The sequence below is a fragment of the Suncus etruscus genome, chromosome 1, assembly GCF_024139225.1.
Source record: "Suncus etruscus isolate mSunEtr1 chromosome 1, mSunEtr1.pri.cur, whole genome shotgun sequence".
NCBI classification, from domain to species: Eukaryota; Metazoa; Chordata; class Mammalia; order Eulipotyphla; family Soricidae; genus Suncus; species Suncus etruscus.
In genome coordinates, this window is record NC_064848.1 from 45,953,116 (window position 1) to 45,972,838 (window position 19,723).

Here is a 19,723-nt window from a genome sequence, read left to right on the forward strand (position 1 = left end):
GGAGAGGGGCACACATAAACATGCTCAGGACTTACTCCTGGTTCTTCACTTAGGGATCACTCCTAGTGTGTTTGGGGCACCATATAGAGTGCCAGGGATTGAACAAGGGTTAATAGCATGTAAGCAAGGACCTTTCGTCCTCGCAGGCATTTTTTTGGGGGGGGCCACACCTGGCGGTGCTCAGGGGTTACTCCTGGCTGTCTGCTCAGAAATAGCTCCTGGCAGGCACAGGGGACCATATGGGACACTGGGATTCGAACCAACCACCTTTGGTCCTGGATCGGCTGCTTGCAAGGCAAACGCCTCTGCCTCACAGGCATTTTAAATTTAAGTTGAGCTTAACATTCAGAGCAAAAAAGAAACTTTCACAATGTACTATGAAAGAAATTTTACTGACGCGCAGTTTTCCAAACTTGCCTGGCCTGGTATATATATCACCACCTTTTCAGAAATCACCTAGATTCCCCACATCCCACCACCAAACTAACTTCTTTAAGAAAGAACCCAGAAATGGCACAAAGCCTCTGATCTTCCCTTCCCTTCCCTTGATGGTTCAGGCCTGGGAGCTGGGGGGGTTGGGGGGTGGGTAAAGGCCCACTTTGGGGAAACATTGTTTCTGTAATATGCTTTAAAGATCATTAGCATATCTTTAATTTGAACATAGGTAAAAGTAGAAAACAAGACTTCCTGCTTTTCATTCAGATTAAAGTGACTGTAGAACATAGGTAAATATTTTAAAGGCTGTATTCTTGGAGAGTGGCCTACTTCCCAAGCTAAAATGTGCACTCTCCACTTTTGCAGACCTCCCCCACCCTTTGGGAGGCCTATGTTGTTTAGTTTTTGAGCTACACCTAGCTGTGCACAGGACTATCACTTGTGCTGCAGGAAAGGGGAGGAGAGCAATATGCAGTGTGAGGGATTAAACCCAATCTGTGCATGCAGGTCAGCTACTTTACCTTTATCTCTTGGGCCTATATTCTCTTAAGCAAGTTTCTCAATATAAAATGACTTTAAAAAATTATTGTAAGGGGGCCAGGGAGATAGCACAGCAGTAGGGCATTTGCCTTGAAAGCGGCCAACCCAAGACTGATAGTGGTTCGAATCCAATCATCCCATATGGTCCCTGTGCTGGGCAGGAGCGATTTCTGAGCAGAGAGCCAGGAGTAAGCCCTGAACGCTGCCAGGTGTGGCCCAAAAACCAAAAAAAAAAAAAAATATTTACTGTAAAGGCAAGAGATGTTCTTCAGCAGGTAGTATACCTGTATGTGTGAGGTCCTGAGTTTGAACCCTGACACCACCAAAATGGTGGTGGGGAGCATGGTAAATAAGTTTCAAAACAATTCTATTCTTATATTCATTACATTCCTCAGATGTTAACCTCAAAGATCCATTATTCCCTTTGATACTTATTCATGTTAAGTAGCATATACCTATCCTATATACTTGCCAAATTGTCCTGATATTAAGGTTTCAGACTGATACAGAAATCAATTTGCACACATTTCCCCTTTTGATAATAAAAACAAGGTATTTTGTGTGTAATTCCATCACACTGGCAAAAAAAAAATCCCAATTCTTTAATATTTGCTAAAGATAACAGACCTGAGTACAAAACAGCAGGTAAAGTGTTTGCCTTGCATGTGACCAATTTGGGTTCTATCTCTGACATCCATGTGGTCCTATGAGCAGAGTAATTCCTGAGTACAGAGCAAGGAGTAACCCTTGAGCATCACTGGGTATGGCCCAAAAACCAAAATAAAAAAAATTGTTAAAGATAGTCAACAGTCTTAAGTATGCATGTGTGGACAAATATTTACATAGATATCTATGGGAGTTTGATTAACATAACTTGAAAGACTACATACAATCATGAAAAAATTAGGGGCCAGAGTGCTGGCACAAGGGGTAAGGCATTGTCCTTGCATGCGCTGACCTAGGACAGACTTCTGATTTCCCCCAGTGTTACATATGGTCCCCCAAGCCAGGAGTGATTTCTGAGCTCATAGCCTAGAGTAATCCCTGAGCGTCACCGGGTATGGCCCAAAAACAAAACAAAAACCCAAAAATATTTGATAAAGGTAATAAAAATACATTAAACCATAAATTTTTAGGGAAAAAAACAGGACGGTTGATGTGGAAGACAGAATAAGACAAAGATGTAGGGCTGAAGCAATACTACAGTGGGAAGGGCACTGACTTGAACACAGCCAGCAGATAGGATCCCTGGTCCCTAAGCACTGCTAGAAGTAACCCTGAATACTGCTGGGTATAGCCCAAAAACAAAATGCACATTCAAAATACCACTAGATTTGGAATGTGGGTATATGGTATAAAACACCTTTTTTTTTCTTTTCAGAGTTCTGGAAGAGCCTCAACTCACGATAGAAAAAAAACTTTGTTTTGAAAGATTAATTTGACTTTTAATAAATTTGTTAAGCCATAAAAAAAGTGTTCCATAGATTGTTGAGTCTACTGAAGTTACCTTAGTCTCCATGTCAAAAAAATTTATATATGTATATATATAACCATCTTAGTTATAAGAATTAAATGAGTGTGTCAATTCTAGCAATACCCCTGGTATTTGTGAGATGCCAACAGAACATATCTACCGCCTCCCTCACATTCTAACTTTAATATTCTCTACCTTTACATGGGCTAACTTTAATTATGGACCCTTAATTTTCTTAAGGAGATGAGTGAAGTTGCTTCCCAGTAGATCTGCAGAGCAAAGTTCCCAAAAGGAATTTATAAATTAATTCACCTTATATTTTTCATTGCAAATATTTTTCTTCTCATTCCTCTCAACTTCAAACAACTCAGAGCCCAAAATGAACATAAATTACTGAGCCTATGCACTTTTATTTTTGTGTCTTGGGGGGCTACACCCAGCTGCGTTCTGGGGTCACTCCTGGCTCTGCACTCAGGAATCACTCCTGGCAGGCTCAGGAGACAGCTAATCACCCTTCCTGCTATGCTATTGCTATGTACTTTCATAGCTCTACTCTTCTTGCCAATTTGTCAAAGGAGGGCTAGTCCTCCTTCTGATTGGTTGAGGGATGGGCTCAGTGATATTGCTTGTATCTTCAATGTGTAAAAAATCCTGAACAAATAACTAAGCAGCACTCTTTCTGTCTCAGAGTTCTGTAAGTTCCATCACCAATATGTGCTCAACTCCTGCTGTTTCTCCAATGTGGATGCCTTAAAACAGCTGATAAGTTGTTACTTAGTCAGCAAACATGTCAGAGTGAAAAAAGATACTATCAGATTTTCATTTAGTCACAGGCATCCCACTCCACCAATCTTATCATGTATATACTACTTCGAAGAGGTTTTATGACATATTAATAAAAACAGGGTCAATTCCACTAATCTATAAACCACCTTAATCCATTTTCTCAAGTTATTTTTAGGTAAACTAGAAGACTGATGGATTTATTTATTTTAGTTTTGGTTTCTGGGGTGCTAAGAGAGTAGTATATAATGAGAGGGATCAAACCTGGGTCAGCTTACTGCAAGACAAGTTCCTTATTCACTATACTATTACTCTAGATCGCCATGTACTATATTTCCAGCCCCTTCCCCACTTTTAAGAAGGTAACGATAAAAATTGCATAACCCTTTCCCAAAAATGGCACCCCTTCCAAAAGAAATAAACACAGGCTAATTAATCTATAATTTATTTTCTCAAATATAAAATAAGAGTTAAATTCCAAGTCTAAATTAGACAATATAATGTTATACACCCACTGAATGAACTTAAAGTTTGACAATGTTTCTTAAAAGTATCTAGGGGGGCCCGGAGAGTTAGCACAGCGGCGTTTGCCTTGCAAGCAGCCGATCCAGGACCAAAGGTGGTTGGTTCAAATCCCGGTGTCCCATATGGTCCCCCGTGCCTGCCAGAAGCTATTTCTGAGCAGACAGCCAGGAGTAAACCCTGAGCAACGCCGGGTGTGACCCAAAAACCAAAAACCAAAAAAAAAAAAAAAAAAGTATCTAGGGGCCGGAGAGATAGCATGGAGGTAAGGCATTTGCCTTTCATGCAGAAGGTCATTGGTTCTAATCCTGGCATCCCATATGGTCCCCCGAGCCTGCCAGGAGCGATTTCTGAGCCTGGAGCCAGGAGTAATCCCTGAGTGCTGACAGGCAAACACCCAAAAAAAAAAAAAAAAAAAAAATTAGCTTCAAAAGTATCTAGTCATTTTTTTATTTCTCTTAAATTTATCACCTTCAAGTTTACACCTATCCCCTACACTTTCAAACATCACTTGTAGGATTATCTTACTTGAATTATGCTTTAGAGCATTCACAAACTTTGTCATCTTGACTACACATCTTAAAAACACTATTTTTCTCATTTTTTAGTATGACGTTCTATAAAGAAACAATAAAATCTGCACATTTCCCTAAAATGGAATATCAGTAGATTCAATGACTATGTTAACCTCTTAATAAAAGTACATCAAAATATCCATGTTAATAGAAATGATAATAAACTACTATTCACCACTGACTTCAGGCTTAAAGGATGATTCAAAAAATCAAATGGCTTCAAGTAACTTGATGTCTTTCTAAATGCTTCACATTTAAATTCCATATTAATATACAAGAAAATCCAACATACCTTACTTACCTAAAAATATTAAGAGGCTAAGAGACATTTAGAATTTTGCTTGAAAAAGTTACATTTACAACATTTATTTAAGTTATAAGTAAGTTTTATCCTGTGACATTGCTTTAATTCAAGTGCATCACAGTCCAATTAGTTAGGTTTCTATTTCATCCTATCAAGTCCGATGAGGATCGCCTCCATCAAGGATTTTGTTCTGGATTTCTTCTTCTGCAAAAAAAAAAATATTTTTAGAAAAAGAAAAGCAAATATTACAAGAAAACTATCAATTGGAAAGACTCCATGTAGTAGCAAACTTCATTTTCTAAAAAGTCCAATGAAAATATTTACATATGATAATTATTATTCTTTTGAAAAAAATTTCCTCCAGATAATATGCATCTCATAATACTTTACAATATAAAAGCATTCAATTATCATGGACCAGTGGTCCTCAAACTATGGCCTGCGGGCCACATATTGTATTTGTATCTGTTTTGTTTCTTCATTGCAAAATAAGATATATGCAGTGTGCATAAGAATTTGTTCATAAGTTTTGTTTTTACTATAGTCAGACCCTCCAATGGTCTGAGGGACAGTGAACTGGCCCCCTGTTTAAAAAGTTTGAGGACCCTGTCATGGACAAATTAGAGTGGTACAAAATAAATCTGTATCATCAGATCTGTATTTGTTCTAGCATACTTTAAGTTTTTTTAACTCTTCATGCAAATATTTTCCAAATACATACAAATGTAAAAAGAACTGCAATGGGGGCTGGGAAGGTGGCGCTAGAGGTAAGGTGTCTACCTTGCAAGCGCTAGCGTAGGATGGACCACGGTTCGATCCCCCGGCATCCCATATGGTCCCCCCAAGCCAGGGGCGATTTCTGAGGGCATAGCCAGGAGTAACCCCTGAGCGTCAAATGGGTGTGGCCCAAAAACCAAAAAAAAAAAAAAAAAAAGAACTGCAATGGCTAGATATAGTATACCACGCCTTATATTCTGCTGATCCAGGTTCAATTTCAAGCACTATATATGATTCTCTGAGCACAAAAACCACAGTAAACATAGCTGGGTATGCCCCACCCCCAAAAAAGATTACAATTAACCCAATATCCATATCAACTTTATTATTTCTTTTTTTTTTTTTGGTCTTTCAGGCCACATCCGTTTGATACTCAGGGGTTACTTCTGGCTAAGCACTTAGAAATTGCCCCTGGCTTGGGGGAACCATATGGGTCACCAGGGAATCGAACCACGGTCCTTCCTTGGCTAGCGCTTGCAAGGCAGACACCTTACCTCTAGCGCCACCTCACCGGCCCTTTTATTATTAATTTCTATCAACTGAATGGTGTTCCCTAAAAAATGCTTCCTCCAAGATTCTAGCCACAGTGCCTCAGAATGTGACTTTACTTGGAAACGAAGTCAATGCAGCTATTATCTTTATATTAAGGCGCTATGAATAGTCTGACTCCATAGTCTACAAGATTTTATAAACTAGAGGCACAACAGAAAATGCAATGTGACAACAATGGCAGAGATTGCAGGTGATGCCACTATAGTCAAAGACTATGAGATTACCACAAGGGTTGAGAAGGATTTTCCTCTTTGATTTCAGATTCTAGCCTCCATAACTGATCTCAGAAAGAATTCATTTTGGGCTGCAGAAGTAGTACAATGGCTAAGGCTTTTTTCTTGCATGCATCTAACCCAAATGCAATCCCAATCACCCCATAGTGTCCCCAAGCCAGCCAGGAGTAACCTTAGTGCAGAACAAGAAGTCCCAAGCACAGCTCAGTGTGGCCCCAAAACAAACTAAAACAATCTAAGTCATCTGATCAATTTGTAGTTTCTATTATATTAAAATACTTATCTACTTTATTTTTTCACACTGTCCAAATTTATTTCAAAACAGATCACATATAATATTACAAGAATGTGAGCGGAATGAAGACAGTGGGGGGGGGGGGTTTACCTTGCATGTGGTGGACCCGGATTCGATCCCCAGCATCCCATATGGTCCCCCAAGCCTGCCAGGAGTGATTCCTGAGCCAGGAATAACCTGAGCACACCAGATGTGGCCCAACGCCCCCACCCCCCAATTACAATGTTATCTGAAATGCTTCTCAACCTTTAAACCTATCTTTCATTGATTTTAACAAAAATCTAGACAAGATTCACTTTAAGTATTGAGTGGATTGGGGGGGGGGGGGTGAGGGGGAGTCACACCCAGTGGTGCTCAAAACTTACTCCTGATTCTGCTCAGGGATCTCTCCTGGCAGGGCTCAGGGGATTATATGAGATGCTGGAGATCAAACCATATGCAAGGTAAGTGGCCTACCTGCTGAACCAAAACTCTAGCTCCTTACTTTCAATATTGTATATTACAAAAATTTTTTTCCATTTTTTGTTTTCTATCCTTGTTCATATTGCTGTAAACTACATAAACATCATAACAGGTTAAGTGGTGGTTCGTTCTATTCTAATTGAAGAAGCATCATATAAGGAGGAAAAGTGATATGCGTGAGTTTCAGTAACAGTACTGCAAAGCACAGAGACTAAGAACAAAATAAGGGGCCAGAGGGGAGAGAGATGGGGGGAGAGAAAAGGGAAGAGAGAGATAATGGGGGAAGGTGTATGCCATAGTGCCAGGGTGGGGTGAAGGAGGAAAACTACACTGTACATTGGCAGAAAATGTGTACTTGAGAAGGGATGGGCAAAACATTAACTAAAATTCAATTTAAAGAAATTAAGAAGAAAAAAAGCATCATGTTGCTATCTAATAAAGATCATGTAATAACTGCTGTGTACTATTTTTGTTTGTGGGCCAGACCCGGCAGTGTTCAGGGGATACTCCTGGCTCTGTGCTCAGAAATCACTCCTGGCAGGCTTGGGGGACCATATGGGATGCCAGGGATTAATCCCAGGTCCATCCTGGGTCAGCCACGTGCAAGGCAAACGCCCTACCGCTGTGCTATCTCTCCGGCCCCCTGTGTACTATTTTTGTGAGAATAAGAGAAAACTTCATGGGCCCGGAGAGATAGCACAGCGGTGTTTGCCTTGCAAGCAGCCGATCCAGGACCAAACAAAGGTGGTTGGTTCGAATCCCGGTGTCCCATATGGTCCCCCATGCCTACCAGGAGCTATTTCTGAGCAGACAGCCAGGAGTAACCCCTGAGCACCACCGGGTGTGGCCCAAAAACAAAAACAAAAACAAAAAAAGAGAAAACTTCAACAGGTCAATATGCACATATCTAGTTAATTCTTACCTTCTAAATTATACAGTTCATCAAGACTACATGGAATTGTAGACCTCCATCTCTGCTCCACTGGAGAAAATTTGATCAGTGGTGAAAGAGACCGTTTTCTTTCACCAAAGGACATACGTAAAGAAGGTTTTGTATAGTCAATATGCAAATCTTGAGTGTCCAAAGTGTTAACCTTATTACTTGTTTGTATATTTGGAAAAGTAGGATTCATTTCTAATTTGTGTCTTTCAAGTGTTTCTAGGTTAAAAGGGGAAGTTTCTTCCGTATTAGACAGATATTTTCTACTGCATATTGCCTGAAAACTGAAGTCTGATTCCGGTGTAGTCCGTCCTTCACCCACAGCATCTTTGGGGAAAATGTTGCTGGGCACAGGACTATTTGGATCCAATTGAAAACTGGCCCTTGTACTGCTGAAGCTGTTAAAACTTACATTATCTAATTCTTCTGGGAAAGTCTCATGTAATATGCCCAAATCAGTATCTCTTAAACTGGAACTAATTCCACGTGATATTTGAAAAGAGTCCGATAACACAGATTTATGCATGGAAGGTTCTTGATAAGCTTGTGAGCAATCTAATATTTTATCATACTCCCCTTCACAGCTACCTATCTCATCTTTCCTACTGCCCACAGCAGGGGAAAATGGCTGAGTCTGGCTAGTTTCTGATTGTTTGTTCTGTGAAACTGAACAATTCAAATCTTGCTTGTCCATGTTTTTCTTGTTTAGCAAATCTGATTCATTTGATGTTGCTGATTGATTTATGTAACTGGTCACCTGTTTCTGAGGCACACTCTTGAGGCAATCTGAAACAACTCTTTCTTCACACAAATGAGATTGGCTAGTGTTTGATACAGTGGTCTCTGAGAAAAAACTAGCCACGCTAAATTCTTTTGGAGTATGTAACACTGGTGAGGACTCTGGCAACAATTTTCCATGTTGTTCAGTATCCTCTTGAAGTGATTCTGTACTTCCATTATTGTCCATTTCAACAGCCTTTCTCCAGGAGGTCCTAATTTCACTTACTAATTAAGAAAAGAAAAACATAATTATTAATATTCCCAAGCAGTGAATGCAATTAAATATTTTGTTGCTATTGCAAAGAGGTATGTTACATATATGTAACAATATGTGTCACATATATATTAGCTAGGATATGGTACATAGATAACTCCCTTAAATGGCAAGTCTCTACTACACACCCAAATTCAACATCAAAGGATTCCATCTCCAGCTAATCACATAATGCATAAAAAAAAAAATGCAAAAGATGCTCTTCAAGTACATTCACACAGCAAAGAAATCATTCTCAGAAGGTTTATTTTATTGGTTATAATATATACAGCTCAGCTGTAAAGCATATGCCCTATATGTATGACACTGGACTTTGAGAAAAGAGAAAGGACGGGGGAGGGAGGGAGGAACCAAGGAATCAAGCATCTTCAACTTACTCAAGTTTTCTGGAGTTCGGGGAATTTGTTTCCTTGTTAAGAATGGGTTAGAAACTAGAGAATCAATTAGCTCCTCTAATTTTATTTCTCTTCCTTCAGAGGATTGTGGTGAATCAGATAACACTGTCTTGACAACCTAAAATAAGAGCAAAAGTAATGTAACATTATCCAGACCACTGCTAGAATAGGATTTGATAAGAAAAATATGTACTTCAATCAACAGCTCTTCCCATAGCAGATGACACCAAAATGGTTGGTTCAATGATGTAGATCATTGACCTCTACGTAGCCTATATAGACATTATGCTGGTGAAACCAAATACAAAATGGTTTCCTTCAAATTCCTTCAAAATAAAATGGATGACCTATTTTAAAGAAAAGTTAAGGATCTTTGTATTTGTGATGATTTGAAAGTAGTTCTGACAGCTTAGTAACCTAAGATGTTATCAACCACATTCATAAACTTGACAACTCTATATTTAATAAAATAATTTTTTTAAATTTAGGCACTATGATTCATAATATTAGAATGTTAATATTAATATTTGCACATTGATATTATTCAATGTTGCAGAGTTGCTAGACCATATACCAGTCTCAGAGTCCCTCTACAACTCTGTAGGAAAATGACTAATTTTAAAGAAAGGAGATTCTTAATTACCGTATTTTCCGGCATATAAAACGACGTTTGAAACAAAAAAAAGTCAACAGAAAATCGGGGGTCATATTATACACCAAGTATATCCTGAAAAATGTTTCAATATGCCGCTAAACGAAACAAAAAAAAAATATCAGGCTGCAGAGTTTCTAAATCTCTTTCTTGAGGGCTCCCAAACAGTACTCAGGAGATCTGGGGGCCACTTCTGGCAAAACCCAGCTAACCGTGTTGGTGGTTCAGTGCTAGGATCCGAGGATGGGGTGTTGTTTGGTTCATGTAGTGGGGGAGATTAACTGACGCCACCAGGGAATTGCCAGAAAAGCTGCCTATGATAAGGGACCAATCACTGCAAGGCTGCTTGGACCGCCTCTCTAACTCAGCCAATCCAAGCAGGCTTTTTAATGCATGCAAATTAGACAATGTCCTGGACCCGAATCTACACTGTAAAAAGCCTGCTCAGATTGGCCAGAGTCAGAGAGGAAGTCTATTACAGTATAACCTTTGAACCTTTGCTTGTTGTGATTGGCTCACTGTGGTACATACAGTTGCAGCATAGGAACATTCTGTCTGATACAGCGAATATAGGCCTAAACCTATGGGGTTTTTTTGGTTTTTGGGCCACACCTGGCACTGCTCAGGGGTTACTCCTGGCTGTCTGCTCAGAAATAGCTCCTGGCAGGCACGGGGGACCATATGGGACACCGGGATTCAAACCAACCACCTTTGGTCCTGGATCGGCTGCTTACAAGGCAAACACTGCTGTGCTATCTCTCCAGGCCCTAAATCTATGTATTAACTGCAAAATTAGGGGGTCGTCTTATACGCTGGAAAATACGGTATAATTTAGAGGACAATTCTGCTAGCAAAGAGAATACTTTTTTTTTTTTGAGGGGGAAGACACACCCAGTGGGTACTCAAGGATCATTCTCGGTAATGCTTAAGGTACCATACAGAGCATTAAATCTAGGTTGGCAACATGCAAGGCAAGTGCCTTGCTCTATACTATCTCTCTATACTATCTGACTCCTGGAATCCTTTCTGAAAACAAAGGTTTCTGCAACAAACTTCTTTACGAGATATAAAGTAATAAGACATAGGGGAAACACATTCTAAAACTAAGGTAGATAGGTTCCCACTAAACCACTAGGTACCTTATTTAAGTTAAGGGCCCTAGCCCTTACTAGATAATTTCTGACTCAGGCTCCATTTAGTCATGCAGGTATCTTTGCAGCCAACAAACTCCTGATCCCACACATTCCCTGAGAAGTCAGGCCACAGCGCCAAAAAGGGAAAAGCAGCTGCAACCCAAACATGAGAGAGAGAGGAGGGATCCACCTGTACTAACGGTTAATGACAAAAGTTTTAGAAGAAACCCCGAATGGGCCAGAGAGAGAGCACAGCAATAGGGCATTTGCCTGTGTGATGCCGACCCTGGATGGACCCGGGTTCGATTCCAGGCATCCCATACGGTTCCCCAAGCCTGCCAGGAGCGATTTCAAAGTGCAGAGAAAGTAACTCCTGTGTGCTGCCAGGTGTGACAAAACAAGCAAACAAACAAAAAAAGAAACCCAAACACAAAAGATCAGCCTATTCTCCCAGATAAGGATTTCAAAGCAAAATAAGACAGCTGCACTGAACTGAAGACAACAGAAGAGAATTCTAACAAAGATAGAAAGTAAAAAAAAAAAAAAAAGATAGAAAGTATAGAAAAATTCCTATTACGAATTGCTGATCAAAAGGGCATAGCAGAACTTAAAAAAAAAAATGAGATAGAGTCAGAGAAATGGTACTGAGGTTAAGGCATTTGCTTGCACAGAGCAGATCCTGGTTTGATATATGGTACAACTTTTGTTCCCAGAGCACCACCAGGAGTGACCACTGAGTATAGAGCCAGAAGACCTAATCATAACTGAGTATGGCCTAAAGCCCAAAAGTTTAACTAATTTTTTTTCAAAGGGAGATAAGCAGTTATATGATAAAAACAAAGAATCAGCATTCTAGAATAAAAAGATGCATGAAGCCATCCAAAAAAGGAAAGACTTTTTGTTTTGTTTTGTTTCTGGATTTGGAGCTTTGCCTTCAAAAATCACTTCAGCATGCATGATGAAACATTTGCGATGCCAGCAATCAAACCCGAGCTGGCTACATGCAAAGCAAACACCCTACTTGCTGTGCTATCGCTCCATAACCTCCCCAAACTTTTTTGTTTGTTTTGTTTTGGGGTCACACCCAGGAGCGCTCAGGGGTTACTCCTGGCTCTCCGCTCAGAAATCACTCCTGGCAGGCTCGAGGGACCATATGGGATGCCAGGATTCGAACCACTGTCCTTCTGCACGCAAGGCAAATGCCCCTCCCAAATTTCTTAATTAAAGAAAATACTGGGGCCAGAGTGATAGCACAATGGTAGGGCATTTGCCTAGCATGCTGGTGACCTAGGACAGACCCGGGTTCGATCCCCAGCATCCCATATAGTTCCCTGAGCCTGCCAGAAGTGATCTCTGAACATAGCTGGATGTGGCCCAAATACAAACAAACAATAAAAAAAAGTTCCAATTAGGGGCTGGAGAGATAATTCAGCAAGTATGTCATTTGCCTGGCACATAGCTGACCCAGGTTCAATCTCCCGGCACCACATATGGTTCCCTAAGGAGTAAGGCCTAAATAAACCAGATATAAGGTCAAAAAAGAAGAAAAAATTGCTCTATATTAATATAATTTTCACATATATAAAAAAATACAAAATTAAAATTTGACACTCTCTCTCTTTTGGGGAGGAGTTGGGGAGTCACACCTGGTAGCGCTCGGTTACCTTGGCTCTGCACTCAAAAATTGCTCCTGGCAGGCTCAAGGGACCATATGGGATGCCAGGACTCGAACCACCGTCCGTCCTGGATCGGCTGCATGCAAGGCAAATGCTCTACTGCTGTACTATCTATCTCTCCAGCCCCCTTAAACCTGACTTTTTTTTTTTTTTTTGGTTTTTGAGCCACACCCGGCGGTGCTCAGGGGTTACTCCTGGCAGGCACGGGGGACCATATGGGACAACGGGATTTGAACCAACCACCTTAGGTCCTGGATCGGCTGCTTGCAAGGCAAACACTGCTGTGCTATCTCTCCGGGCCCTGACTCTTAAAAAATAAACTTTCTAGGGGCCAGAGCAGTGGCACAAGTGGTAAAGTATTTGCCTTGCACATGGCTAACCTAGGACGGACTGTGGTTCAATCCCCGGCGTCCCATATGGTTCTCCAACCCAGAAGTAATTTCTAAGTGCATAGCCAGGAGTAACCCCTGGGTGTGGCCAAAAAAACCTAAATAAATAAATAAACAAATAAATAAATACTTTCTATAATTAAATGATCTCCACTTATCTCGCCCCAAAATAAAGGGCTTCTTGAAATCCAAACACCAAATATAAAAGAAAACAAAAAAATCTCACTGTATTTTCAGAGCTTTACGAGACTGTTTAGGTTTATTTGTGTTTTTTTTTTTGTGGGGAAGGAGGGCCACATTCAGATGTGCTCCTGGCTCTGTGTCAAGAGAACGTTTGTAGTAACATTCTCATCTGGGCCCGGCAGAATAGGTCCCACAAAAAGGGTGTGCCATCAATAAGGTACAAACCAGAAATTACACTATTTTTGCCTTATTTTTTTGTTTTGTTTGTTTTTGGGCCACACCCGGTAACACTCAGGGGTTACTCCTGGCTATGTGCTCAGAAGTTGCTCCTGGCTTGGGGGACCATATGGGACACCGGGGGATCGAACCTCGGTCCGTCCAAGGCTAGCTCAGGCAAGGCAGGCACCTTACCTTTAGCGCCACCGCCCGGCCCCTATTTTTGCCTTAGACACAGAAGGACGGTGGTTCAAGTCCCGGCATCCCATATGGTCCCCCGAGCCTGCCAGGAGCAATTTCTGAGCATAGAGCCAGGAGTAACCCTTGAGCGCTGCTGGGTGTGACCCAAAAACCAAAAACCAAAAAAAAAAAAAAAAAAAAAAGGAAATCAACTGCACTGTCAAATTAAATTAAATAACTGACTGTACTTATCTAATAACCCAAATACCAATGAGAAAATAAAACAGAATTTCAGCATACTTATGTAATCTTTTTTCTAACCTCTTCTACCAGATGATCTTGTTCTTTTTGAAATGGATCACATTTTTTAGCTGGCAGAGAACCTCCAAAAGTACTACTCTCTATAGTCTTTACAGTATTTAATGACAGAGAGTCTTCCTCTTCAAATTCTGGTGTACTCTTAGAAATGGTTTCATTTTTCTCTCTAGGAATGCTTATTTTCATGTCCTAAAAAAATAGAAAGCAGTATTATATTTACATGTTAACATTATTATAAAAAAACAATAGTAAGGGGCTAGAGCAATAGGACAGTGGATAGAGCTGGGTTCCATCTCCAGCATCTCACATGATCCCCGAAGCCCACCAGAAGTGATCCTGAGTGCAGAGCCAGGAGTAACCCCTAGGCATTGCTGGGTGTGATCCAAAACACAAAATAAATAAATAAATAATAAAAAGGATATTAGTTAACATTACTATAAAAATATAGTTCAATATGCTACAGAAGCCATATCAAATATATATAAAGAAATGGTACGGGGCCAGAGAGATAGCATGGAGGTAAGGCATTTGCCTTGCATACAGAAGGATGGTGGTTCGAATCCCATGCCTGCCAGGGGCGATTTCTGAGCATAGAGCCAGGAGTAACCCCTGGGCGCTGTCGGGCATGACCCAAAAACAAAAAACAAAAAACAGCGAAAAAAAAAAAAAGAAACGATACATAATGTTCAGGTATTGGAAAAAGCAAAAATAGAAATTAAAATAATATCACAGATTAGTATAGGGAATAAACAAAAAATGCTTTAGAACATACCGTTTCAAGTAGTTTAGTGCTACTTCTATCTGATGATGAAGCTGGTTGCAAGAAAGAATCAGAACTAAAATGAAAAAAGATAAATGTAAGTAAAAATAATTTTATCAGGGGCCAGAAAGACAATATAGCAGGTAAGGTACTTGCTTTGCACACAGCCATCCTGGGTTGGATCCCCAGCATTCCATATGGTCCCCCCACAAGCAGCCCAAGGAGTGACTCCTAAGTACAAAGCCAGAAATAACCCCTCATCATTCAGTGTAGCCCCCACCCCCAACCCCCTAAACCTGTATTTAGAGAAAAGAAAATAGTATTTAAAAAACTGTCTGCCCCGTATCTGTCCGTTACGATTTCACTCAATTCGTCCCGGTCATCAAAAGGCAGTTTGTTTTAGGGAGGCATAGTGACAATCAGAGCACTAACTTCAGCCCAATTTGTGTATCAGCCTCCCAAATCATGAACATTTTCTTCATACATTATATTGTTTGTAGCAATTTTTTCAAGGGTGAATGACTTAATAAGCACTGAAAAACTTGAAAAAGAATTGCATATTACAATGGTCTCAGACTTCAAATTACAGAATCTTATTGTAGCAGACACTTAATTTTGTAAGATTTTTTCCCTGTATTTCAGTTCCAAAATCAATGACTCATACTGAATCTCGTGCTCTATAGTAAATACTAAACACTTTACATTCAGTACAACAATGAATATTCAGTTTATTTACTGCATTTTAAATATAGTATTCCTGAGATTGAGAAATAATATAGCAGAGAGAGAGCTTGCCTTTGCATGCAGCTAATGTGGGCCCCTGTCATCACATCGTTTTTTAAGTAATCTGCGAGCTCAGAGCCAGGAATAAGTGCTGCGTACCACAAGGTAAGGCCCAAAATAAATACAATATTCCGTAAACTCTTAATCCTTTCCCCTTTGGATAAAGATGAAAAACATGGACATTTTTTCCATTTTAATTATTAGATATCAAATTTTTAATCCTTCAAAGTAATAGTAACTCTACTTATCTTTTTTGGTATATTTTTGTTTTGGGGACACACCTGGCTATGCTCAGGGCTCACACTGCACTAAGAAATTACTGAGTGATTTCCTGCTGGTGAATTTTCCTGAGTGAATTATTGCTGGTTTAGGATATTGTATAGAATGCTGAGGATTGAACCTTGGTCAGTCACACTCAAGGCCCGCCTGCTGCACTGGCTCTTCAGTCATTTCATTTCCTCCTCTAAAGAGATTTCAAATGCAATCGTTGCTTCGGTATGCTCAGTGGCCTAAAGCTTTCTACTCCGGGTACAAAAGGTAAGATTAGCAGAGACCACTTTTAATATCAAGCAGTGCTCAATGCCAGCAACTTGCAGTACAAATTTGAACAAAAAGTACAAAACTAACAACATGGTTAAATCACACTGGTGAAGGGTGGTGTACATTCTATGATTAAAACACAATTATGAACATTTCTATAACTACGGTGCTTAAATACATTTAAAATGTAAAAGTAAAATTAAAAACCACTTTCTATAAAAGCAAATAAGCTTTTGAAAACTTGTCTGAAGGTCATTGGTCCTCTCTGGAATTCTCATCTACAGATCAAACAACTCAAAACAATCAACTGAATCTAACCTAGATGTGAAAGTTAAAGGACAAATTATACACTGCAGTTTAATCATTTTTCCAAAAATTTAAGAAAAATTCTGAAGCTCTGAAGCACAGTCAGCAATCTAGGGACCGAAGGCCTGGATGAGCTCCTTGAGATTAGAGGTTGTTCAAAGAAAAGCCAGTCTCCACAGTTAACACAGTACCTGGCACTTGGCAATGCAGTTTATATTTGTAACTGACTAGCTGAATCTTCTAGTCAGTGAATTTAACTAGAAGATGAGGTTCTATAATACCACCAAAATTTCCTATCTGAATCATAGCTGCAGAACCTATTCAGAGAAAAATAAAGATGTTTTGTATCTCCTTTCTCTCATTTCTAAATTAGCAACATGCTGTTAGCCCAGGTAAGATTTCAGTCCCAGAAATTCTAAAACAACTCTGACTCATTCTTTTCTCTCAATCAAGTCTAAAATGAGCCTAAGAAATCCTCCTACCTCTAACAGCTAAAAAGTAAAAGGTGTTTGATTTCATGGTACTGTATTTCAAGAAAAGAACATTTGCAAAAGAAACGACTGACCAACATTTGTAATTTAAAACATTTAAAAACATCTCTGATCCTGCCAGGAGCGATTTCTGAGCTTAGAGCCAGGAGTAACCCCTGAGCATTGCCGGGTGTGACCCTCAAAAAAAAAAAAAAAAAAAAAAAAAAAACGAACAAAAAAAAATCTGTGGGGCCGAAGAGATAGTACAACAGTAGGGTGTTTGCCTTGCACAGGGCTGACCCAGGATGGACCTAGGTTCAATTCCCAGCATCCCATATGATCCTTGAAGCTGGCAGAAGCGACTTCAGAGCACAGAGCCAGGAGTAATCCCTGAGCACCGCCAGGTGTTGCCCAAAAACCAAAATAAATAAAATAAAATAAAATAAATAAAAACATCTGTAAGTGTCTGCCCAGAGGCAGGCAGGGGAAGTGTGGGAAGGATATTAGGGACACTGGTGCCAGGACTGAAACCCAGCCATGAACAATTTTGTAACCGAGGTGCTTAAATAAAGTAATAACTGTTTGTAAAACAATTAATTCTGGGTCATTTAAGTGAAAACTGGCAGTATCTTGAGTAAGAATATACATGTACTAAAAAGGCCATATATTGAGCAAACATACATATATGTACTGGAAAAAATGACATTTATACTATAGCATGTGAAAAAAACTTTTTGTTGTTGTTTCTGGGTCACACCCTGTGACGCTCAAGGGATACCCCTGGCTATATGCTCAGAAATTGTTCCAAGCTTGGGAGACCATAAGGGATGCCAGGGGATCAAACCACAGTCCTTCCTAGGTTAGTGTCATACAAGGCATACACCCTACCACTTGCCCACTGCTCCGGCCCCTTGAATGAATTTTTTTTTTTTTTTTGGATGAATTCTAATGACATGGATCTATCACTAAAATATTTATTCTATATCAAAATACATTATAATCGGGGCCGGCGAGGTGGCGCTAGAGGTAAGGTGTCTGCCTTGCAAGCGCTAGCCAAGGAAGAACCCGTGGTTCGATCCCCCGGCGTCCCATATGGTCCCCCCAAGCTAGGGTCAATTTCTGAGTGCTTAGCCAGGAGTAACCCCTGAGCATCAAACGGGTATGGCCCAAAAAAGCCAAAAAAATAAAATACATTATAGTTTTCAAATATAGAAAATGCTAAAATATTATTTTAAAACCCTACATATTTCTATTATCACCAATCTCTGGCAAGTTTGTATAACTCAAGAATTTTGCCTTCTCCAGAAATACTATGTAATCAGAAAATGGATTATATGTAACTGCTACGGATTTCTTTCTTTTCTAGTCCCTGAAACTACATAGGCCATGTGAGCACCTCCAGGAGTAATCCCCAAGCAGAGTCAGCAGGAGTAACTCTGAGCACTACTGAGTGTGTCTTACCACCAACACAAAACAAACCAAAATGTGAAAAAATTAGGTTCTTCTTAGAAGTCTTTCATTGAAAACTCCTAAGGGGCCGGAGAGCTAGCACGAGGTAAGGCATTTGCCCTGCATGCAGAAGGACGGTGCTTAAATTAAATACTTATTTTATTTTATTAAAATAAATGTATTAATAAAAAATAAAATAAAATAAAAATAAAAACAATGGAAAGTATAAAAAAAAAAGAGAAGATGAGATAAACAGAAACTTCCTCAAAGAAGAATATAGGTCAAAAGGTAGATGAAGGGGCCACAGAGATAGCATGGAGGACGTTAGTTCAAATCCTGGCATCCCATATGGTCCCCTGAGCGGGCCAGGAGTGATTTCTGAGCTACAGCCAGGAGTAACCCCTGAAAGCTGCCAGGTGTGACCCAAAAACCCAAAAAAAAAAAAAAAAAAAGGGCAGATGAAAAAATGATCCATGTCATTATCAAGGAGATGCAAATCAAAAACAATAATGAGAATATCTCATACCACATAGACTGGTATATATCAAAAAGAATAAAAACAACCAGTACAGTGCAGACGTGAGGAGAAAGGGATTCTCATTCACTGCTAGTAGGAATGGTCCAATCTTTCTGCAAAACAATATGGATATAACCAAAAAAACTAAAAACTGAACTTCCATATGACCCAGCAATACTCTTCCTAGGAATATACCCTGGGGCCCAAAACACAATGCAGAAAAGCCCTCTACACTCTATGTTCATTGCAGCACTAGTCACAGAATTCACTAAGCCAAAAAAAACCCCAAGTGTATACACTGGAATAATATGCAATGGAATACTACGCAACCATCGGGAAAATGAAGTTAAAAATTTTGCTTTTACATATATGGATATGGAAAGTATTATGTTGAGCAAAGTGAGTCAGAGGGAAAGATACAGAGATAGGTTGCACTCATTTGTGAATATAGCAGAAAAGAGGATAGCATGATAATAGGATACAGAGACAGAGACAACTGAAGTGCCAGAAGGACCGGTCCATGACAGGAAGCTTGCCATAAATAGCAGGAAAGTTCAATTAAGGCAGGAAAAGTACCACTATGGCAATGATAGCCAGGAATAATCACTTGGGAAGCAAAGTGGGTGCTGAGAGAAGATAGAAAGTCCTTCCGTAACAATATTGCAAACTACAGTGAGAGAGAGGAGAGAGAGGAGAGAGAGAGAGAGAGAGAGAGAGAGAGAGAGAGAGAGAGAGAGAGAGAGAGAGAGAGAGGAGAGAGAAAGAGGAGAGAGAGAGAGAGAGAGAGAGAGAGAGAGAGAGAGAGAGAGA

At 39.9% G+C, this 19,723-nt stretch overlaps 1 protein-coding gene and 1 non-coding gene across 2 annotated transcripts in view; both read right to left on the reverse strand.

Moving 5' to 3' along the window:
* Positions 1-4,693: 4,693 nt before the first annotated feature.
* The window catches only part of HAUS6 (HAUS augmin like complex subunit 6), a 51,078-nt gene continuing 36,048 nt past the window's right edge, over positions 4,694-19,723 (reverse strand). The window contains exons 13-17 of the mRNA XM_049769426.1: positions 14,861-14,924; positions 14,092-14,277; positions 9,324-9,459; positions 7,875-8,897; positions 4,694-4,837 (exon numbers count right to left, since the gene is read on the reverse strand). Coding sequence (XP_049625383.1) covers positions 4,785-4,837; positions 7,875-8,897; positions 9,324-9,459; positions 14,092-14,277; positions 14,861-14,924 — 1,462 coding nt within the window. The 3' untranslated portion in view covers positions 4,694-4,784. The remainder of the gene's footprint in view (positions 4,838-7,874; positions 8,898-9,323; positions 9,460-14,091; positions 14,278-14,860; positions 14,925-19,723) is intronic.
* On the reverse strand, positions 15,178-15,309 carry LOC126030546 (small Cajal body-specific RNA 8). Its single transcript, XR_007503135.1, has one exon. It is a non-coding gene; the product is annotated as a small Cajal body-specific RNA 8 (non-coding RNA).